Genomic DNA, 24,562 nt, shown 5'->3' with positions numbered 1-24,562 from the left:
ATTATCTACATTCTTATGCTTTTACTGCAAGTTTATTAAAATGAAATTGTACATACACACAGCCCCCTCTATATACACACACACAAACACACACACATACACACTGCAGCCCCCCCTCTATACACACAAACACTCTACAACCCCCCTCTATATACACAAACACACTTTGCAGTCCCCACTACACACTCTGCAGCCCCCCTCCTCTACACCCACAAAACACACACAGCAGCCCCCCCCCTCTACACCCACAAACACACTGCAGCCCCTGTAAACCCACAAAACTTTGCACACACACACACACACACCAAAACACACTCTGTAGCTCTCCTCCACCCTCTACACCCACTGACACACACACACTGCAGCCCCCCTCTACACCCACAAAACACACTGCAGACACACACACACACACACACACACACACCAAGAAAACAGACTGCTGTCCCTCTCTACATCCACAAAACACACACCAGCAGCCCCCTCTCTCCACCCACTGCAGCCCCACTGTAAACCCACACACTGCAGACACACACAAAACACTCTGCTCCCCTCCTCCACCAACAAAACACACTGAAGACACACACACACACAGCATCCCCCCTCTACACCCACAAAACATACACACTGCAGCCCCCCCCTCTACATCCACAAAACCCACACACTGCAGACACACACACCAACAAAACATACACTGAAGACACACACACTGCAGCCCCCCCCCCAACTATACACACACTGCAGCTCCCCCCCCCCTCTACACACACACACAGCAGACACACACCAATAAAACACTCTGCTGGCCCCCTTTACACCCACAAAACACACACAGCAGACACACAAACCTTCCCCCTCACTCTCCTGTGAGGAGCTCTCTGCAGGCACGGTGGGTGAGGAGTCAGTGCCTTGCTACTGCTTCCTGTCCAATCACCTCCCCTGTCTGAGAGCTGCTCTCACTCTGTGTGAATGAGAACTGAAAGCTGATTGGCTGAAAAACTTGGCAGGGTGCCAAAAATTCTGGCCCATTACTGATTGGTTAAAATTCCGGGCATTATCCTATCGGAGAGCAGATTTCAATAATGCCCGGAATTTAACAGCTTTAGCCTATAATGAGTTACAATAGGACATGTGGCATTATCTGTACCAAAGCAAGTTGTCTAAATGATAAATAGAGTTGAATTGACTGATGAGTTTTTAGTGCAACACATACCCAAGCAAATTATATTATTGATAATAAGATCTAAGTTATTAGGTGTTATTTGGAAATCTGTTGTCGTCTTTGAGACCACTCTCACTGGATGGAAAATAAGCTATCTTGCGTAAAAATAATAATAATAATTTCTAAGGCCTATGAAAAATCAGCTTTCTCTAGGGTTTCTTGCTTCACAAATCTCTCCTTGCTTACATGTCCCCTTTTTTCTTTCTTTGCTTTGTATCGTTAACACTGGTGTCCTAAGACTGGCTGAAGTTATACTGTTCGTAAACAAATCTACAGACAATGAAAATGCATTTTTTTTTCTAATTGTGAAACTAAAAAAAAAAATCACGGTTTATAAACTCATTAACATCCGTGGCTCGCTCTGAAATTAAGCAGGTAGATAGGTGCAGTTAAAATAAATAAATACAAAACAACACCTTGCATTAAACATGATAAAGAAAGCCACACAAACCTATCTAATTTCTTGACCACTTATCTAAACTATTGCAAAGTCCAAAACGGAGTATAACCCTAGCACAGGGGTGGCAAACTCCAGTCTTCAAGGTCAGGATTTCAGGATTTCCCTGCTTCAGCACAGGTAGTGCAGTTGAATGAGCCATTGATTGAGCCACCTGTGCTGAAGCAGGGATATCCTTAAAACCTGACCTATTGTGGGGTGTTGAGGACTGGAGTTGGTCACTCTTGCTCTAGATCTTACCATGACATCTGAACTACTTAACGCCATCCTTTTCTAATAAGAAGACCGTTGGTGGTATGTTACGACCTGAGAATGTGAACCAGAAATGAACAATGACCTAGGATGGCAACACATAGTCAATGTACAGCAAAATATGAACACATTCATATAAGTATTTTCTTAAGTCTAACAGGTTGACAACCCTGCCTTTCCCCATAGTCACTCAGCATATAGTGTGTGTATATACACCTACATACAGCCGGGGATTCTGGATAATGACATGCAAATGAGCAGCCCCAGTGTAACTGTACAGGAGAATGAGCCAGAGAGTGAATTGAAGAGCGCTTGTAGCACACATGTATAACCCATAAGTAAAATTTGACTTTTGCAAGAGAGAATTACTAACACAATACATTTGATAAAGAGTGAGGGCGTTATCAGCCTCCCATTGAATGAGGAGACTAGGTCCCTTATTCCATATGCTGTGAGATTGCTTTCCAATGCTCGGGAAGAAATTGTTTAATTCAAATGAATGGGACTGAAGTCTTTTGCAGCACAGGGAGGTGGTTTCACAGCACAATGAATAAGGGCCTGTGAAGCAGAGCTGTTATAAGAATTAGAACAAAGTTTACTCTGCCAAAAGATATACCAGTGTATTACAGAATATCAAAATATAGTTACCTTGTAACCATCACAAAGGCATAAATACACAAAAATAGGTTTGTATATTGAATTCTAACATGTATAAATAGTAACAAGTAAAATTGTCCAGTGTGACTTATTTCCGTCTAATTGCTTGGCATCTGTGAATGAAAAATAATTAAATGAAAAGTAGCTATTTTGTTTTTTATCCCACTACATTGCCTTGTTGATTAGATTTTTCTTTTTCACAACGCTAAATACATTTATGTTGACTACAAGAACAGTCAAACCTAATACACTGGAAATTATTACATCTGGAGCTAGGTCTGTTATCTTTGAATGATCTCCGTTTGTCCAGTCTTCAGTAGAAATGCAGTGCATAGATCCTATTACCCACAGCAGTGTATTGAATGGTCTTCGCTCACTGTTGCTGATTGGCTTGAAACGACTTCAGTTGCTGTTGGTACCATTCTGGTGCCTCTGGACCATTTTTCCCTGTAGAATTGTGGTCATACCCATATGCCACAATTAGCTCCTCATCCTGTTCCACAGCCATGATGGTCCGGATGCATTTGATCGGTCCAAAGCGAGGGTGAACAAAACTGAACACAATAAGACAGACATTTTATGTCGTCAATCTACAATCGTGAACACTGGTTATCCATCCCAAAAAAGTTTGATCAGGCTTCATTACAAAATATTGCATAATTTTAATACGAGCAATAAGAAGACGTTAATTGTGTGTCCTACGTAATTTTGCATTTTTTTGGGTTACGTTAGTTTAGATTTTTAAGGCAATCACATATTTAATTGTGAGTTGCTCTAGTTTTCTAATATGGACCAGACAATAAAATAGTAATATCAAAGCACTGGTCTCAGAACACTGCCATTTTATAAGGTGTGCTAAACAATAAATATAAGTCAAGGGAGACACACATTATATGGTAATTATAGGATACAGAATTAAGGGTGAGTATAAAAGAACTTTTACTTTAGAGCAGCAATTCCTCGATTTGGACTATTTTTTCCCCATTAGCTGAACCAAAGGGTCCTCTTTGGCTGAATATACTGTTTCTCAAGATAAACAAACCCCATAAAATTAATATAGTAGCAGGGGATCTAAATAGCCAAGTAAGGTTTGTATTGGCCACCGGAGTGAGATTGGCTATTGTGTCCATTAGACAAGTATTCTTGTTCAGGGGATCCAACACTCGATATCTGAGGAACAGGGGAATCTATAGGGCTTGGGGTACCGAGCTTAAGCTCACCCTGTTAAAGCGCTCTCTCTCTCTCTCTCTCTGAGTCGACAGCACTCAGTAAAGTAACAAAAATAAGTTGTATTAGAAATATAGTATACAGATCCACACGGGAGGATCTTCCTCTGGAAGGGGGGAGGGGGATGTGTGCAGTGAACCTGAGACCGTGAGTGACTAATATACCCTAACCAAAGTGCAAGCAAACACACCCACCAATGAACTGATCAAGCAAAACGCGCGAAAATGCAGGTGAGTGATTAAACTAATGCAAAATGACAACAGCTGTGTAGAGGTCCTGCAGTACTGCACGATTCATTCACGTGACTCCACTCTGCATGGTGAAGCATCCTTGGTCACCTTGACGACCAAATCGCGCATGCGCACCATAATTCGCCTGTTCGTGGTCAGAGTCGGATCCATAGCTGAACATCCACAAATTGGTAGGGCACGGGCTGTATGGACGAGAGTTATCCCAAGAGGACCTGGGTAAAGTTCAAACATCCCAACACATTATCTTCATAGTCCTCCGATTAGGCGTCCTGCGTAGTCATGGTGACTGATCGTGAAGCAAACCTCACGCATGCGCGCAAAGCAGACTGTACCTAGCGCAAACCTCCTGCTCCCTCAGTCAGTCCACTCTCATTATCAAATGCCCTTGCGGTAGCCCTCATTGTATGAGTAGTTATCATGCTCATTTCTGCATTTCCCATTGATTTTTTTTACCCCAATCACCTCACTGCCTCCCACACTGTTTGCCCTCACTTGTCAGGTGTTTTACCATTACATGGTTCATTTAAATGCTGGATCTGTTTGAGTAACAATTACATAGTGTGCATACGTGTATTCTGCTCTTTTCACAGTCACCTGATTGCCCTGGAAGCCATATCGGAGTACTAAGGAGTCTTTTTGACAAGTCAGGACTTTATTATAGTATTCAGGTCTTTTTTAGTTTGATGGGCCACTGCCTGTCGTATAACCTTGGTTTCATCTGCTCTTTAACACTTTGTCCCAGTTTTCAGCTTGCCTGCTGATGGGCTGATTACAGTACACATACTCCGGTTGCTATGGTGCTCCAGGATGCTCCGCTATTCTGGCTGATGTCATGTGAGCGGACTGACTGAGGGAGCAGGAGGTTTGCGCTAGGTACAGTCCGCTATGCGTGAATGCGTGTGGTTTGCTTTCCGATCAGTCACCATGACAACGCAGGACGCCTAATCTGAGGACTATGAAGATAATGTGTTGGGATGTTTGAACTTTACCAAGGTCCTCTTGGGATAACTCTCGTCCATACAGCCCGTGCCCTACCAATTTGTGGATGTTCAGCTATGGATCCGACTCTGACCACGAACAGACTGATTATGGTGCGCATGCGCGATTTGGTCGTCAAGTTGAAGAAGGACACTTCACCATGCAGAGTGAAGTGACATGAGCGGATCATGCGGTACTGCAGGACCTCTACACAGCTGTTGTCATTTTGTCACTCACCTGAATTTTCACACATTTTGCTTGATTAGTTAGATTAATTGATGGGTGTGATTGGTTGCAGTTGGGTCAGGGTATATTAGTCTCAGGTTCACTGCACCCCCCCTCCTCCCCTCCCTGAGGATGATCCCCCTGTGTGGATCAAAACATATTATTTGTGTACTATACTTCTAATACAACTTATTTTTGTTACTTTACTGAGTGCTGTCACCTCTTTGACATCTTCACTGCTGGCAATGTACGCTTTATTTGTTTTATGGCTTTAGCACCAGACAACTACAGAACCTATACAGTTAAAATATTGCTGGTAAAGAGGATACTTACGTGTCGTAGATGCAGTTAGGTGTGAAGGAATGGTTGGCCTTGTGCCCCAGGGATGCACAATATTTGGTGGTAATTTTGTAGGGCTCTGGCACATCAAGGACGGTTTCATCATCTAGAGAGATTGTGCTGCCATTCAAAGCCCAGTCTCTGTCGTCCACCTAATGACAGAACCAAAACAATGCTACAATGTATCTTGTTCTACCATGTTTTATCATCTGGTTTTCCCATCACTCTCTATGGCAGCTTGTGTTTTGTTATTGCCGACAGTGACCTCACTGGGCCAAAGGCGGTTGGGTGTCAGAAAACAGGAAGTGAAATAAAAATGCAAAGAAAAATGATTTTTAACTATCCAAATGCTATCAAACAGCAAATAAACCCCAAATACTATAACACCTGTCCAGTATGCTCTAAGCTTAAGGAATTAGTTTAAACCAATTTAGATACGTGACATATTTAGACACTTATAGTACCTGCTCTACCTAATTACAGTACAGGATAGTACAGTATACTGTACTGACATCCACCAGAGGATGTAAATCCGCTGTGTGCCTATATGTTAACCCCTTAGACGCTGCACACGTCAGGCATCCCAGGCTAGTGGCTATAAAATATTGTTCTGTTTCCTTGTTTCTCTATATAGTGGAAGAAATACAAAAGGGCACAGTATATTATTGGTAGTGTAGGGCTACCTTGACATGGTTACAGGCTTGAAATGTTTTGGGCAAAGGATTGAACTAAATGACCCAAAGTTATGAGAAGAAAAAATGTAGAAAAAACATGTAGTAATTAAGTAAATAATTTGTCACATTGGATGTGCATTGGGGTTTCTTTGTTTATTGTAGTACAATTCCAAAGTGTGGGGAAACAGCTTCAGACGAGGAGAATCCTGCTTGTGCAGCCAACACAACATTGAAAAATAGTTTGTCTAAGTGCAGATCTCCTATAAGACAGAGATACAAAGTACAGCTCTACTCACAAGTTCATAATGCAATTCTCCATTTAATGAGACAGCCAATAACAGTGGAAAGACAAAGTTTCAGGTCCTATATGGACCTTTCATCAGGTTGACCATATGGGACCTGAAACATTGTCTTTCCATTGTTCTTGGCTGTCACATTAAATGGAGAACTTCATTATGAACCTATGAGTAGAGCTCTGCTTTGTATCTCTGTCTTAGAGGAGACCTGCACTTTGAAGAAATTGTTTGTCTTTGTTTATTGTAGTACACATTGAGCAAATTCAAGGTCTTCACCGTCACAATTTTATTTACAGCAGAATGCTAGCATGATATTACCTGATGTTAGCTCAACTCGTAATCATCCTTTTTAACCATATGATGATGTTGTAACTTAACCCATTGCTGTTAAACAGGTCTGAAATACACTTCTTTGCAAAGTGACCACCACTAGTATCGTAAAGAGTTTGCCTGATCAATCTATTAGTCACCCAATGTAAAGCCATACAGAAGACATAGGCGACTATGTAACACTTGTGCGTATTCATTAAACTGTGAGTGCCGATCTGGGGACTACTACATGAAAATTCCTACAGAAGTCAATAGGAGTTTTTGTGCGAACTGCTATTGTTAACTGCTAACTGATATTAAACTATCATCGTTTAATTAATATATAACACTCTCTCTATCTACTCCTTCCTCCTGCTTGGGATATCTCTCCTAATATACACACCTGCTCTCACCCAAGCCTGCCTGCCACCTCATCCCCTGCTAATGGTGTTAACCTATCTACCTAATACTGACTAACCATAAAACTCACATTGCAAAAGAAGCATCCCTATAGCCTGCACTCATGGCTACTGTCCCACACCCACAGTCACTCATACTAACCATTGTGGCCAAGCACTGCCATATACTGCACTTATTCCCTCACCTGCTATCTCTGTAGGTCTCCCAACATACCACTTAGATTGTAAGTTCTTCGGGACAGGGATTTCATTTCCTATTGTCTGATTGTGCTGCGCTTATTGTATTATTATAATTCCCTGCACTGTATTGTCTTTGTGAAGCGCCAAGTAAACTTTCAGCGCTATATAAATAAAGATATACATAGTGAAGTTTAGAAGGCAGTGACGTTTGTAGTGGACACAGAAAACTAACTGCAATAAGAATCTTGGCTCATGGATACCTACCTCTTGATGTGTAATCCGTACACCATTGTAAAATGACATCACAGTATGAGGCCCGACAGCTGTCTTCGCATAGAGGCCTTCTCCAGCACTCGAAATCAGAGAGTCAGCAATATAAACTCTAGAGAAGCAAAAATACCACAAGTTAAACTGGCTGGCATGGCATTTATTTATAAGATCAACTAAATACTCATAGGTTACACAATAAAGGGCAACACTCATAAAAAGAAAAACAATTATTCTGATTTCACCGACTTCTTCCTAGTTTCTGTTAATTGTTATCTCAAAGTGCAACCAAGATCTCCTGATATATACATTGGTGAGAAAAAGCTTTTGATCCCCTGAGGATTTTCACATATTGCACACCTACAATGTTATTAGATCATAATATAAGTCCTAATAATAAAGATAACTTGATCAAACAAATGACACACAAATATGATACTTTTTCAACTTATATTTATCCACAAATGATTCAACATTCAATATCCATGTGTGAAAAAATATGTGAACATTTAGATTCAGTACATGGTGGCAAATCCTTAGCCATAGTTATGTAACCTTTTCTAGACTGAGTATCAATAACTGCTTTTCTAAGGTCCTCAGAGATTTCTTTCAATCATGGCATGACATGTTTTCACACACCTGTATGGTGAAGACCAAACTCAAAGTTTCTGATTTTAATATAGGGTTGGGCCTCCCAAACGCACTCCTTGAGATCTTCCTAATTATTTAAATACACGATTGTAATTATCCCCTTTAATTTAGCTGATAAAACCAGGGTTTCACTTCCTTTTGCACATACCCTGACTCTTAATTCCTCATTGTTGTCTAATTCATACATCATTTTGTTTCAAAAGACAGGAATTGGTTAATATAACCCCTATTGGATATTTAAGAAAAGACTGGTTTTGATTCAAGGTCATCATGGAAAACTATGGACTTGCCGTAATTATCATTGGGGTTCACAAATGTTTTCTCGCCACTGTATACATATATACAATATACACACACTCACACCCACACCCAGTGTGCATACTACAGACATGCTGTCATATCTCCACTCAATTACCACTAAGGGACAACTTGTACAGGGAGAACTAGGAGCATATTTCTGTCTTTCGCAACATAACACTGAATGGCAATCTATATTTGCTTCACATAAAAAAGAGGCTGTATAGGGCCTGGCCAGCGAGATGCTGTGATGAAACAGAGCATGTGCAAGATGCTGATCAGGCAACGCCGTGACCAACTACAATAGAAAAAACGTAATAAATTCATTTTCACGACTGTTACTGAAAACCTTTGCAAAATGTGACCAGCACACTAACCACCTTGTGAATAAATCAAAACAAGGTTAGGATGAGTTTCTGCATTAAAGTGGGGGGGAAAACAAACAAAAAAAAAAACAATAAACATCTTTGAATAGATGTGTAATAAAGAGATTGCATTATGGGGAAAAAGGGCTACCTTTCTGATTCGTAAGGATCAGGAAGCAGAGGTTGTGTAGAAATGCAAGATGAAGTAGATTTATCAAAAGTATAAACTGTGCCTAAAAAAAGAAAGAAATCATAGTGCACATTAATAAGGGCAGACTGTCCTTTAAATGGCAACTAAACTAAAAGGATATGATTACAGCTCTATAGGGTACACATACAAGAAAAGCAGAGTTTTTTTCTATTTAAAAGTGGAACAGAACAATATATATGAGTTTAAGTAGATTAAGCCTTATCTCCTGTCCTTCTTTTCAATTGAGATTGGCACAATCATTTCCTTTGTATACAAGTAGGGGGTCGATTTGTCATCAAAATGCCCTCTATAATATACACCTCTCCTCATTTAAAATCAAGTATATCAACAAAGTGCAAGCTGTCACCTATTTTACTTGTGACTTTCAGACATCAGGAAACGTGTTTGCATTCTAACGAAAGTGAGCACACAGGATCTACAGAATAAGAAATCACGGTTGACTGCGGGTGCATTAGTGACGGAGCAATTCCTTGCTGCAATTCCTATAATAGGGGAGAAGTTGGAAGGCAACTGTAAGCTAAGGAAGTCCATATTTAGCGATAACCTGCAGATATTATTTTGCTATGGAAAGTGAATTCCTGAAGGATTCAATCACCAAGTAAATACAAAAATCTGGGCAGAGTAAGTGGCAGTTTCTATTATGCAACATGGTTTACAAGACGCCCGTTGCCTAATGAAAATAAAAATACAACAATGGGGTCCTGTAAAAGAAACTTAAATAAGGTTTATCTCAAATGCAACTAACTGATATGTGGGACATATACGTAACTTAAAAAACAGGGTACACCGTTTTAATTGTTATTAATAACAGTGTATTATAGGATTGAGTCAGGAAGTGTGCTGATACTGAGTAGTTGAATAACATGTGTATACTTACCACTTGGGACCATATCAAAGCGTGGGTTTCCTTCTTCTACATCTGTTAAGGTGGCCAATTTTCCTTCTATTATTTCTGCATCAATAAACTTTCCATAGAGTGCAGTTCTTCCATCAGGATACACATAAGCTATCTTATCTCCAGTCATCTCCCCATCTTCATTTACTTCTCCGATTAGGCTGCCTCCATCCTGCGGAGGAAGGCACCAGATGCCTGCGTGTGCGTCAAAGTAGCTCACAATACCTTGTAGTTATACAGCAACTTCTGTTTCAAGTGTCATTCCGACTATGACGACAGTGTGTGTAACTTTATCTCAGATTCACCTCACTGAACTAGACATTATATATCACTATATGCTGTTATAATATGCATACACTACTGTGATACGTTTGCTGAATTAGGATAGCTACCCCTCAAATTCCAACACATGCAAAAATAAGGTTGTCTTATTTGATTTGAGGTGTGGTTGCCTTTCTAGCTCTTGACCATTTTTATCCTGTACTCAAGTTTATATGCACAGAGTTGAGTCACTACATACAGTACGCACCTTATTCCTTTGCTGTGTTTCATTAAATTAATCTGTCATACAATGCAATGTTTAAAGGATCCAATCAAGCTGTAATATAAATGCTAAAGTTATCTTACTGGATAGTATATCCAACAGACACCATGTCGAATGTTGTCTTTGTATTGTCCTTTGAAGATCAATCTTCCATCTGTGTCAAATTCCTTAGCTGGCCCGTTTAGTTCTCCATCTACGTAGGTACCATGGAGAGCACCTCCTTCCTCATAATTGTATACTCCTTGTCCTTGCATAGCGTCATCAACGTAAAAACCCTCCAATGTGCTAAGAAACAGAAGAGGGTTACAGTCAGAGACAGATTTAGTGATACCGTCAAAATCCATTCTGCACCTCGAACACCTTGTGTTCTCTAGTTTGCTCCATTTTCTCATCACCTACTCTCTCTTAGACCCCCTACAATCCGGCTTCCGCTCTGCTCACTCCACTGAAACAGCCCTCATAAAAAGAACTAATGACCTCCATGCTGCAAAAAGACAAAGGTCATTACACTTTGCTTATATTACTTGACCTCTCTGCAGCCTTTGATACTAAGGACCACCCTCTTCTCCTTCACATTCTCCATACTCTTGGCATCTGTAACAGAGCTCTATCCTGGATTTTCTCTTACCTCTCCTTTTCTACTTTCAGTGTTTTGTTTTACGAACTTCTCCACCTTCATTGTCGATCTCTCTGTGGGTGTACCCCAGGGCTCTGTCCTGTGACCTCTTCTCTTTTCTCTCTACAAACTCTCTCTAGGGGAACTTAACACATCTCTAGGGTTCAAATAACACCTCTATGCTGATGACACACACATTTACCTTTCTACTCCTGACCTCACACATGCTATACAGACCAAATCTCAGAATGTCTTTCTGCTATATCAACCTGGATAGCCTTCCGCAGGCACAAACTTAACATGTCCAAGACGGAGCTCCTCATACTTCCTCCCAAACCTGGCACTTCTCCCCCCTTCTACATTACTGATGGCATCACCCAGTATTACAAGCACACTGCCTAGGGGTCACATTTGACTCCTCCCTCACATTCACAATGTAGCTAAAACCTGCAGTTTTTACCTCCATAACATTGCAAAGATACACCCTTTCCTCTGTCCCTCTACTGCGAAAACTTTAATGCAGGCCCTTATTCTCTCCCGTTTCGACTATTTTATCTTCTACTGTTCGGCCTTTCTTCCATCTCACTTGTCTCTCCTACAATTTATCCTTAACACTGCTGCTAGAATCACTCTACTCTCTCCGAAATCTGTCTCGAGTTTTTCCTGCTGAAATCCCTCTCCTGTCTTCCTATCTAAATCCCATATTACTTACAAAATTATTTTCCTCTTTTAAGGCTATATACTCTTCTGTCCCTCCTTATATCTCAGTCCTAATTTCTGGCTACTTTTTGCACCAGCCCGACTCCTGCATTCTGCTCATGGATGTCTTCTGTCTACCCCTTTTGTATCTGAAGCCTTCTCCCGCTGTAAAACCTCTCACACTCACTGCCCCACACGTCTGGAATTTCCTTCCCCTTAGTATATACGACTGGCACCCCCTTTCTCCATCTTTACGACCTATCTAAACCCACCTCTTTAATGAAGCCTATGGGTAGCTCCGCTAGCTGAAGCTATACATCTCAGGTGCACTGACCATGGCCCCGTGCAGACACACTTATCATAACACTTTCCTTCTGTCTCTGTGAGTTCTCCCTACTTACCACTTAGATTGTAAGCTCTTCGGGGCAGGGACCCCCCTTCCTATTGTTACTCTCATGTCTGAAGCGCTTATTCCTACTGTGTTATATTATTATGTCACGTGTATTTCGGCTGTGAAGCTCTATGTACATAAATGGCGTTATATAAATAAAAAATATACATACCATAGACTTAATTTCTAAATATAGAGAGAACATTTTCCAACAATCTCAGTCCACCACCAGATGGAAATTTGGAACCTGCTAATCATATGATTACATTATTTTTGCATCTAGATCAGCGGTGTGCAAACTGGGGAGCGTGCCCCGAGACTGCTGGGGGCGCGGGGTTTACAGAGGACCCACGCGCTTCCCGAAGGCACTTAAATTAAGTGCTGTGGAAGTGGCGAAAGCCTCACTTACCTTGGCTCAGGCGGCTTCTTAGACGCGTCACCATGGCAACGCGGTATCAAATGACGCCGCGAGGTCATGTGACGTCCATGGCCATCATGACGGCGAGTTAAGAGGAGGGGGGGAGGGGCGCGGAGAGAAGGGAACTGCCAGCAGGGGGGCGCAGGGAAAAAAGTTTGCGCTCCCCTGATCTAGATCATATTTATACTGCTGCCTATGTTCGAAGAATGATATGTTTTTATTATCGCTTGCTGGTGTAGCAAATTAAAGAGGTCACTAGTCCCACCACTTTTGAAGACAAAGTATCTTGTATTTAAAAAACAAATCACTTTGCAGATTTCGAGGCGTCTTCGACAGCAAAAAAGAAAAGAAAGCGCAAACATCTCATGGTGAAGTATATAATTGATAATGAATATAGTATGTACAGATGGGTAACACACGTCCATCAAAGTCAAAGGTTATAAGCAGGACATGTTATGGACATGTTATCACAACAGCAAGGACACCAGTCACTCAATCTGCAGGCTGCAGCAAAACAAACACCATGAACCTCCTTAAGCAGTTTGTTCCTGGTGTGGTGTGAGTCTGTCCTCGATGAAAGTGCTCCTGTGTTCCTATGCACTACTGCAGGGATCTGCACGCCGACGGCGGTTGCCGATTTCACCTGCCTCACTCGGCAGCTGCTGATGACGTCACCGGCTGAGGCGGTCAGAGGCGCATCTTTGCTGGTTTAAATAGTCAAAAAACCTGAACTGCAGCAATTAGAAGTGGGCTGAAACCGCGTGTCCGGTAACCACAAAGGTATTGCACTCTAATGTCTGTCCTACGCATTGCATACCATAACTCCTTCAGGGAATAATAAATTCACTGCGTAATACATCTTATATACCCCACAGAAGTGTATGATTGGACCAGGCAGGGGTGATTGACTGCCCAAACATAGCAAACAACCGAGGCTGGTACAGATGAAAGTGATCAATGCATATAATTTAAGTTAAAAATACATAACATTTTTAATACAATAATCATAAAATCTTTCAACATTAAAGCAGTCTATAATGACTAAAAGCACATATATATATATATATTATAACAGATCACAATCTCTAAAAACGAAAGAGAATTTTTTTAGTAAAAGACATTTATATGTATGATAACAATAATACAATGAAGAAATTGAGCTAGATATAAAATATATATATTTATATATCCCCCTGGTCCCCCGTTTATTCCCTTACCTTCAGATAGACAGCGGAGGGTGGGGAGAGTGTGGGGAGGTGCTCGGTTGCGTCCGGAGGGGCGTGCAGGGGTGCTGCGGCTGGTGAAGGGGCGACCAGGTCACCGGAGGCTCAATTCACAGGGCCATCTTTTATAGTCCGCACATGTGCGAGATGGTGCGCATGCGCAGAAATAAGTTGTGGCGGCCATTACCCGGATTGCGCATGCGCAGTGCAGGCGGCGGCCATGTTTGTACTCCCGGCACATGCGCAGTAGCACCCAAGGTGGCGGCGGCCACATTGGCACACCTTGCGCATGCACAGAGCACCGGATAGCGGCGGCCATCTTGCCAAGGGACTCTGCAGGGGAACTACACCCACCAGAATGCTGTAGCAGAATGATCATGTGGCGTGGCTCAGCCAAAAGGGCTGCTGCATTAGCTGACAGGACAGTTGGAGTGAGTTAGGACAGTTGGAGACAGTTAGAGTCAGGACAGAGAAAGGGAAGGTAGGGTCTGGGTGTCAGTGGCACCCAGACTAGGTCAGATTAACCCATTTAGGTCCAAGATAGTCCCCAATCACCTAATCAGATTGTGGCTGCTACAGGGAAACCCCTAGCTAGGGACATTTTTCCATTAACTGTATATGTATGGTATAATTTATTTATAAATTATTATATAAAATAATAATTTATAAATTATACCATACCATGCAGGAATTGAACCCATGACACTTCATATGCTAGTAGCCATTCTGTAGCTGCTAGAGTGTGGTGTGATGAATCTGACTCTATAAACACACTTAACATCTACTGCACAATGCAATCCAATAGATGTTAAGTTTACTAATAGTCAGATTCATCATACCAACCCTGTGGTGTAGCCGCTGCGGAATTTCTACTAGCATATGAAGTATCATGGGTTCAATTTCTGCATGTGTATTATATAAAATGTATTCACTGTTGGGCTGTCATTGGTCAGAGAAGGGTCATGTGACCCTCCTCTGCGCTCAAAAGTCAAATTGAAAGCCACGCACATGGATGCAGCCTGATGAAGCAGGGAGAGGAGAGAGCTGCAGATGCCAGGTAAGTCCTCGTGGCGGCCATTTCACGATCCCAGTTATAATGCGTTCTCAGTTATAATGCAGTCTCATCATGTGGACCCTGAGCACCGCGTTATAACGGGTTCAGCTGTACTAGTATTGGTTGTGTTGGAAATGTTCATAATCCTTTTATTTTTATTTTGCCTTAATAATGATTTTCTTTCCATACAGTTAACCTTCCCTAATGATTCGATCAATTGCTTTTTGTTGTACCCTCTTTCTAAAAATGTATTACAAAGCACATCCGACTGTATTTTAAAATCAGTTTGAAGACTGCAGTTCCTTTTTAGCTGCATAAACTGGCCTAATGGTATATTGCTTATCCACAACTGTTTATGATGGCTCGATGCCAATAATAAACGGTTTGTGACTTCCTTCTTGAAAAATGTTTTCGTGTTTATAGGATAACCCAATCTTGCCTCTGAATGTAAATCTAGAAAGTCTATAGATGTATTGTCACTCTCTCAGGTAAACACCAGCTTGAATTCATTATTATTCAAATACATCTTAAACTCTTCCAAGGAATCTATATCAACTTCCGAAATACAGAGGACATCATCTATAAATCTGCGCCATATAATAATTTGGTTAGCGAGAGTGTTATTATCCCAAATGTGAAGTTTCTCCCATGCATAAGATCGCATAACTGGGGGAAAAACGTGTCCCCATCGCGGTCCCACAAATTTGTAAATAAAACTGCATTAAAAACAAAAAATAATTGTGAGCTAAAATTAATTGAATTGTATTTAGAATAAAATCACTATTTAGTGAATGCAAACTCAAGTCTTCAATTAAAATTATTTTACCGCTTCTATTCCTTTTTTGGTGGGGGTATACACCCTGTGTAAACCAGCAGCAGCGTCTCATTTATCCTAAACACAGGTTTAATATTTCTTTGTTATGTACACTGGTAGTCACTTTGTGTTATAATTATAATATATTTCAATCTTCACCAATCACAATTGTATTCTATACACTTTTAATGTAGAACGTTAGTTCACAATTTATTGTTATTAATATTTGTCACTATCACTTATTATCTGGTGCGCAGTATTTATTCATGTTTATTCGCTCTTCCAACAGCATTTTTTAAAATAGTCTTCAAACTCCATTTTTAATTCTCATTTTATTAAAAATAAAGCAGGGCCCCTATATTGTCTGAAAGTCTTTTTATGCCCCTGTCAGCCTTTGTAATTATTATTTTTTCTATAATGTGTCCTTGTATTTATATTTTATACTTCATGTTGTTATGTACAAACAGATTGTAAGCTCTTCGGGGCAGGGACTCCTTTTTCCTAAATGTCCCTTATGTCTGAAGCTCTTTTTCCCATTATGTGTTATTTGTGATATTTGTTATTTATATGATTGTCACGTGTATTACTGCTGTGAAGCGCTATGTACATTAATGGCGCTATATAAAAAAGATATACATACATCATTTATTTTAGCATATAATATACCTTTCTGGATTGCTATGTTCGTGTTTTTCTCACTATTCTAGTTTATAGAAGATGAAGGGATTTCCCCTTCACTTCCATTTGGATTTATTATTAATCAGTTTTCTTTGTCGAGGAGAGACAGTTTAAGGGATGATTTATATTACACCACTACCGTTTAGGGAAATGGATCGAGACAAAGAAAGGGATTTGCATAAAAAATGATGCATGTAAAGAGATGTCGATAGGAATATTAATCTATTCTGTACGATTGACATGATAAAAGGATGGTGAAAGGTTATATAAAACAGCAGAAAAACAAAGCAAGAAGAATGGGGAGGAGTGGTTGAAGGAAGTGAGAATTGGATAAGAGAAGCGGGTTGAATATTGAGGCACTAGACATGGTTGAATGAAATCACAAAGCAATGAATACGTAGAGAAATATGACTGCATAGCAATATGGACAAGATGGCTTGGGTAGATTAGAAAAAATGGAAAGAAATATTGCATAACGCCTTGAGCAGTCTCGTGAAGCCTGAGAATGTGAGACATGGATGGCCCACACTATCATGTCATATAGGGGAGAGGACTTCTTCCAGTATACAGAATTGTAGCACTGCATGTGAAGAAAATGTTGATGTATACCAGATATAAATAATGTAACAATAATACATTAAATTTAAAAAGCAACACTAAGTGAAATTTTCTGGTAGACATTTTTCATTTGTTAGATGTTGATTTGTGTTATTGTTGTCATTTATATCGATTTTCATATTTTTTTTTACTTTATAAATTTGCATGTCATTTCCCAGAATCCCTTGCTACAGTGGAAGTGCTGTGTGCTGGGTGATAATGGTGAAAGGCGGGGTTGCAGACCTGCCTAAGACATGCAAATGAGCATACAGTTATATTTCCATTATATATATATAGCTTAAAGGGGACCATGTTATAAGGTTTTGAAGCAAACGGTGGCACTGTGTGCTCATTTGCATGTCATTTCCCAGAATCCCTTGCTGCAGTGGAAGTGCTGTATGCTGGGTGATAATGGGGAAAGGCGGGGTTGCAGACCTGCCTAAGACATGCAGATGAGCTTACAGCTATATTTGCATATATATATATATATATATATATATATATATATGCAAATATAGCTGTAAGCTCATTTATATCATTTATATATTTATATGTAAGCTGTAAGCTCATTTATGGGGAAAGGCGGGGTTGCAGACCTGCCTAAGACATGCAGATGAGCTTACAGCTATATGTGGTACAGTCCTGTGGAGGGTTTTTGTCACTTTTTTTACTCACCATAACTTAACTCAGTATATATATATATATATATATATATATATACATATATATATATATATATATATATATATATATATATATATATATATATACATATATATATATATATATATATACATATATATATATATATATACATATACATATATATATATATACACATACATATATACATACATATATACATACATATATACATACATATATATATATATATATATATATATATATATATATATATATTTTTTATAGATGATTTCATATACTATTGATTTTTTGGGGCAACTTTGGTCCAGATGCACTAAGCCTAACATTAACCTAAAATAACTTTCGGGTAATCAGAACGCAAATAACCTAGCGTTAACCTAGTGCTTCTCCTTAAATAACGGTTTTGTTTTTTTTCCAGTCGTTAGTGCTAATTATATGCAAAAGAGGCATTTCCCCTAACTATGCATATCCAATAAAGGCTGCTAAGGTATCGCAAGAAAATAACATTGGGCAGGGCCGCCACTAAGGATGAGGTGTGGAGGAGGGCAGACAGCCAGAGCTGCTGTCACATACCTGCTGAGTCAAGGTGCCTGGGTCCCCCTGCCGTTGACCCTAACATGCAGCGCCATATCCACAGGCAGTGGCGGATTTAAAACTCTGCCGCTCATAGGCACTTACCTTTGTGCCTCACGGGCCCTCCTTCAGCTTCATGGCATCAAATGACGCAGTGATTCCATGATATGATGCCATGTGACATCACGTTACCATGGCAAGACGTGATATCGCAGCATCATTTGACGCCGGGTGATGCTGAAGGAGAAGGGTGGCACGAAAGGTAAGAGACCTTTACAGAGGCCCCACACCCTGCCCATGGCAATCAATGGGGAAGAGAGCAGGGCCTCTATGTATGGGGGGGAAAAAAGGGGACATTTTCTGCCCCAAAATGTTGCCACCAGGGCCAAATGGGAAATCCGTCACTGTACAGGGCTCCCTTCCACCGGCCCCTGGCTGGCCCACTCCACCCTCCGAGGCTGCAGGTACACACTCAGCTCCCCCCTCTGTTGTGGCCCTCCCTGCCCCTACCTATACCCCCACCATACCTCCTCCCCCCCCTTGGCCAATATCTACCCCCAGCCCCATATCTCCCTCTCCCTCAGCCAATACCTCCGAACCCCCCAGCCCATATCTCCTCACCCTCCAAAGGGATCCCCCAGTGCACCGTAGTTTCGGGAGGTTAACGGGGGGAGACTGCTCCTTTCATTTTCTGTTGGCGGCACTGGCTTTAGCGTATTTATCCAAAATGCTACTGCCAGACTTATCTACCTCACTCCCTGTTCCACTTCTTCTGCGCCATTATGCAAATCCCTACACTGGCTTCCCATATCCTCTAGAAACAAATTTAAAACTCCAGCTCTGACTTGCAAAGCTGTCAATGATACTGTTACCCTGTTGCATCTCTGCCCTCATCCCCAAATATATCACTAAACGTCCCCTACTTTCTGCCCACAACATCCTCCTTTCCTCCTGCCATATGGCCTCCTCTCACTTCCCCCTACAAGACTTCTCCCGCGCTGCCCCTCTCTCCCTACCACGCACCATCAGACTCTCCCCAAGCTTTTTGAAATTTAAACACTCCCTGAAAACTCACCTTGTCATGGAAGCCTTTCTGGCATTAAGCTCCCCCCATCTACCCCATTGGGCTCAGCTGTGCAGCTAGATCAATCTCCATGCTATGTGACACCCCATAACATCCCCACCCTCAAACCTTAATGGGATCAGTTGTCGGGTTGGACCATACTCCACCCTGAGGTAAATACATCGTCCCACAATAAGCAGCCACTTTCCCTTGTTGTTTCAACATTGTCTCCCATTCCCTCCAGAATGGAAGCTCTTATGAGCAGGGACCTCATTGCCTTCTGGATCTGTGCATGCTTGTCCTTATTCTATGTAACTCTGTTTATGTAATCCCCAAATCTTTGTACCACTATTGTATGTTGGCGCTTTACAAATAAACAATAATAATAATAATAATTATTTTCCTTTTTTTGGCAGCAAAAAAATTGTTTTGTTAGCTATTGTAGCCCCCTTTCCCCGTAACTAAGGGAACTACACGTGCTGCCGTTACCTGTGCCTCACAGAAGTCCTGAGCCTTCGCCGCTGGGAGCCTGGAGTGAGCTCTCGTTCTTCTTGGTGCAGCGACTCCACCTGGGAGGGATCCCAGCGCAGCATGATCACCCCTCACAGGAACCAATACAATAATAGTAATACACACCACACAGGTATAATGTAACAGTTTACTCACATGCACTAATAATAACAACACTATATCCAACCTCCCCACAATACAATGACCCAACACACTATTCACAACCTGATGGGGTTCCCCCTAAGTACAGAGGTGCCCTGGGCACCTAACCGCCCAGTGTCCACAGAGCAATGCCCACCCAAAGTGTGTGGAGTAGCGCTACCCCCTGTGTATGGTCGTTGGTGCATGTGGGTACCTTTCCTGTCTCTCGCCAGACCAGGACAATCTGGAGATGGATGGATCCGCAGGACCACACTGTGAGCCCATGACATGAGGTCTACCAGATCCTCTCTCATTCCTTGCCGAAGGCATTCGCCTCTTGAGGGAGCTCCAGCTTGAGTGTCTCCCTTAATGTCTATTAGGGTGCCTGTGGTCTGGTCCCAGACTGAAGCTCACCGTGTGCCGTCCTGTCACCGGTCCACTAATGCTCTCTAGATAATAAGGGAAACGTCCCTATCTGGGGGCTTCCATACACACACAGTCTACAGTGAGTCGGGCCTAACTGGGACCTGTGGGGGAGTCTGGCCAAGTCCGGGAGCCACAGGCACATGGACAATACCTTCTCCCATGCTGTCCCTTCTCCGACTGGCGTGTGCTCTCCTTCGCCCCAAACTCCACAGCTCTGCCTGCGAGGATCTGTGAGCCCTATTGGCTGTACTACATCACATGGGGTGCCTGTCCTGGAGCATGCTGGGGTGTGTTGTCCCTAGCGGAGCATGTGTAATGGCTGCCGCAACTCTCTGCTACTGCACATGTGCAGGGATCCTATCTCGCATGGGCGAGAATCCAAGATGGCGGCCCCCGCTTTCCAGGTACGCCGCAGAGCTTCAGTGCTCCGACTGATAGCCCGCAGCCTCCCCCGTCTGGCACAGCGGTAAGAGGGGAAGCTCGGCTATACTATTAATTACGAACCATGGACGGGACTACAACGTTAATGCTTTCACAGCATGCAACGCATTACTATGATATGCTGGAATGGAATGGCTGAGTAGGGACATATTATTCGCACAGTAGTATTCTTTCAATGTACATACAGTGCCACTCACACTCGCTTTATTGTAATAAAAATCACAACTGGATATTGGATTAAATTACATTACAAGGGAAAACATGTTTAGACACATTATTAGAAATGCTGTAAAATGCACAAGTGTCGCAGGTTAAAATAAAACAGCAACAAGGAGCTCCATAAATAATAGGTTAAAGGCAACTGCACTAATGTTTCCTGAAATTATACCATACTGTCACCAAATGAAAGACATGATATCGTATTATACGTAGGATGAATGTGTGCATGGTTTATACACTTAATGAAATCCATTTCTAATTCATTTGTTTAATGTAGTCTTAAATATTCCAGGCCAGAATGCATTTTGATTGCTTTGGTATTGGGTACTGCAGTCTCCAATTACACACAGGTTGTCTTTCTCCATCATCAGCTGCACAGGCACCAAGCCAAGGGGGTCACAGGGCCACCACTCAGCAAACATTTAATGAATGCTGTGACAGTAAACCTTCACAAACCAAAATGTACTCACAGACCCCATTCTCTCGTACAAATATTACTGTCCAGTTGCCAGTGCTTTGCTTTCATCATGCGTTTGTATGAAAGGCAAATTGTGTACGAGAGGACTCGAGGAGGCACAACTGTGGTCTCCATGTGGGATGAAAGAAAAATATGTTCTGCTTGGACCCAAACATCACGAGTTGTCACAGACAGAAAAGTTGAATATTTCCAACATGCAGAAGTTTAACCACTTCACTGTCAGAGCTGCTTCCAGTACCTACATTATCCTCTCACTCACTCAATATAAAAATAGTGCTATTTTCATACCGTGAGTACAAACTTGCCACTCCACTTTCTTTTTAAGGAAAATAGTATTTGTTTTACAAAGCCTCTGTCCATTTCTGTCTATACGCACTAGTTGAATCACACTGACCACACACTTTGGTAATTCGGTACTTCTCGGTCCTATTATTTTAGTGTCAAAGTGCATTTTGAGTTCAAATGTTTTCTGTTCTTGAGTGCTTTTAAACATTCCATTAAGGATTTTGATGTTGAAATCATGTTGTGGAAAGAGAGAAGTGGTGTCCCACTGGAATGCAATATCTTCCTTCTTCATGGTGTGTTATTGTGTGACTGTGTAGGTTCGTTCTGGTTTGACGTTTTGGACCGGTTTCATCAATGCAGCCTTCTTGGTCACATTTGCTGCATTGAATCATATATTCACCACATTCCTGGATGTGCAGCAGAATGTTGTATTGTGTATTGTATTGTATGTCTTTATTTATATAGCGCCATTAATGTACATAGCGCTTGTTGTACATAATGTTCATTTAACACTGAATGTTCTATGCTTGTGACTGGCTGTGGGATCTTTGGATATATGTTTGCAAAGTTTGCAGTGTGTGTTGTTGCATGCTTTTGTGTTATTAACAGTGTTCTTTAGTTCGTTATGAGGTTTTCTATTGACTAACTGTCTGAGGTTTGGCGGTTGCCAGAATGCAAGGATGGGAAGTTTGGGGGAAGATATATTTTAATGTCTGTCAGCATGGGTTGCAGATCTTTGATTATTTTTTGCATTCCCTCTAGTGCAGGGTTGTATGTAGCCACTACATATTGTGGCAAATGGCTTCCTTTATGTAGCGCTGCCGTTTGCCCAGGCTCTTCGCAACACAGTCTTCTAGGGTTTCATTTGTAGAAAAGGGGGACAAACACGTGTATACACACAAGGGTTCAGTGTTGACACTCCACCCCACAACAGGAAAATGAAGACAGCAGCAACTGTATAACACAAATCAATGAAAAACACTAACGTTTCATGGTGTTTACCTTCCATCAAAGAAGAAGAACTTGCCACGTCCATTTTTCTCCCCATGTACAAAGTGTCCCTCAAAGCGGTCAGTGGAGCTGTAGTTGATTGTGCAAAAGCCATGGGGCAACCCATCATCATCCAGAAGACCTTCACAGAAAGCAAAGTACAATGCAAGATCAATACATCACAAATCACACTGCTTTCTTATTTCTTTCCAGCACAATTTGTTTTTGTCCCATAGTATTTCATGTGTTAGAAATATAGTTGTACTATTTTCTCATACATGGTTTAATTGAAGATACTGCATTTTATGATTACTTGTTGAAACAATGACTGATAACATGTGGGCCCCTATTTACAAAGCAGTGCTATGAAATAAGACACCGTTGGCATTGGAAGACACATTACGGCCCATTCACTTGTCTTAAACAGAACACAATGGGCTTTGCTTACTAAGCGGTGCTAATCTATAAGACACCTACCAGAACCAGAATACACCTTCTGGCTCATTCAAGTCAATAGGCTGGAAGGTGTCTAACGGAGCAGCGCCACTTAGTAAATATGGGCCAAGGTGTTTTTCGAAGCCGTAAAGTGTCTTATGGTCTAGCAATGCTTTGTAAATATGGACCTTTGTAAGGGAATTTTTCTTACCACTAATGAGACAATTGCAAGGCTTATAATTGTGTTTAAACAACGCTAATTCACCACAGCGGTGATACTTCTGCCAAAACATTTCAACTTTTTCTCTTATTGAACACACCACTGCCAGTATGACACCATATGGCAACTTTATCCAAGCCTCCGCTCATGCCATCTGATGACATCACCAGAACACCACCTCTCTGTAGTCGAATTAAGCAGATAAATGGAAAGTAAAGGAGGACACATTACATGTCTAAGGGAAGGACATGTATATGTGTGTGTGTGTGTGTGTATTTGTGCGATTACAGCTTTGCAGGCCTTCCTGGCATTGAAGGGCTTAGTGTCAAAACTGAATAAACATGCAGGTGTATTTTCAGGTATATGTAATTGTCCAAGGGTGCCATAGGGAAGAATTAGACCCAAATGCTTACTTAAGACTAATACATTCACCACACCACCTCCTCAATATTTGTTTGTAAAGTGATAAGGGGGCAGTCACCTATACTACTATAGGACCAAAGTGAAGAAACGACAGGGGCATGTTAAAGCTGCAGTTCAGTCAATATCCTGCATGTGTGTTTTTTTTTAATAAATCAGTTCTGTAGTAAGAAAAAATACTTTTAGCATTTTCTGTTTTTAAAAAAACAACTTTGAAAGACCAATTTTCTTGTATTCTATTTTAACAGCCATTTGCTAAGGCACTGCCCCTTCATGTCCTGTCACAAGCTCTGGCACACCCCTTTGTCAGCCCTGCCCTCCCTCTAGCACATGTCAGTGCAGGAGTGCTCATGAATATTCATGAGCTTCCACTGAGTGACAGAGGCAGAATATAAACATATGCCAGCTCTAATTATGTCACCAAATTTCGCCTATCAATACATGGAGAACGAATTGACCTGCAGCTATACAGTTCTTTAGGTAATTAGAGATTGC

At 41.4% G+C, this 24,562-nt stretch overlaps 1 protein-coding gene across 6 annotated transcripts in view; it reads right to left on the bottom strand.

Moving 5' to 3' along the window:
- Window positions 1-757: 757 nt before the first annotated feature.
- Window positions 758-24,562, bottom strand: part of SETD7 (SET domain containing 7, histone lysine methyltransferase) — a 32,304-nt gene continuing 8,499 nt past the window's right edge. For 3 of the 6 annotated variants that reach the window (XM_075615039.1, XM_075615012.1, XM_075615049.1), the window contains 7 exons: window positions 22,989-23,134; window positions 10,794-10,995; window positions 10,149-10,338; window positions 9,212-9,293; window positions 7,745-7,862; window positions 5,597-5,754; window positions 758-3,136 (listed from right to left, as the gene is read on the bottom strand). In XM_075615039.1, coding sequence (XP_075471154.1) covers window positions 2,956-3,136; window positions 5,597-5,754; window positions 7,745-7,862; window positions 9,212-9,293; window positions 10,149-10,338; window positions 10,794-10,995; window positions 22,989-23,134 — 1,077 coding nt within the window. In that variant the 3' untranslated portion in view covers window positions 758-2,955. The remainder of the gene's footprint in view (window positions 3,137-5,596; window positions 5,755-7,744; window positions 7,863-9,211; window positions 9,294-10,148; window positions 10,339-10,793; window positions 10,996-22,988; window positions 23,135-24,562) is intronic. The other 3 variants (XM_075615030.1, XM_075615021.1, XM_075615003.1) reach the window with 1 other exon arrangement.

This window comes from Ascaphus truei, chromosome 1, assembly GCF_040206685.1.
Source record: "Ascaphus truei isolate aAscTru1 chromosome 1, aAscTru1.hap1, whole genome shotgun sequence".
Lineage (NCBI taxonomy): Eukaryota > Metazoa > Chordata > Amphibia > Anura > Ascaphidae > Ascaphus > Ascaphus truei.
Note: the sequence above shows the minus strand (reverse complement) of the source record. Positions and strands in the feature narration are given on the sequence as shown.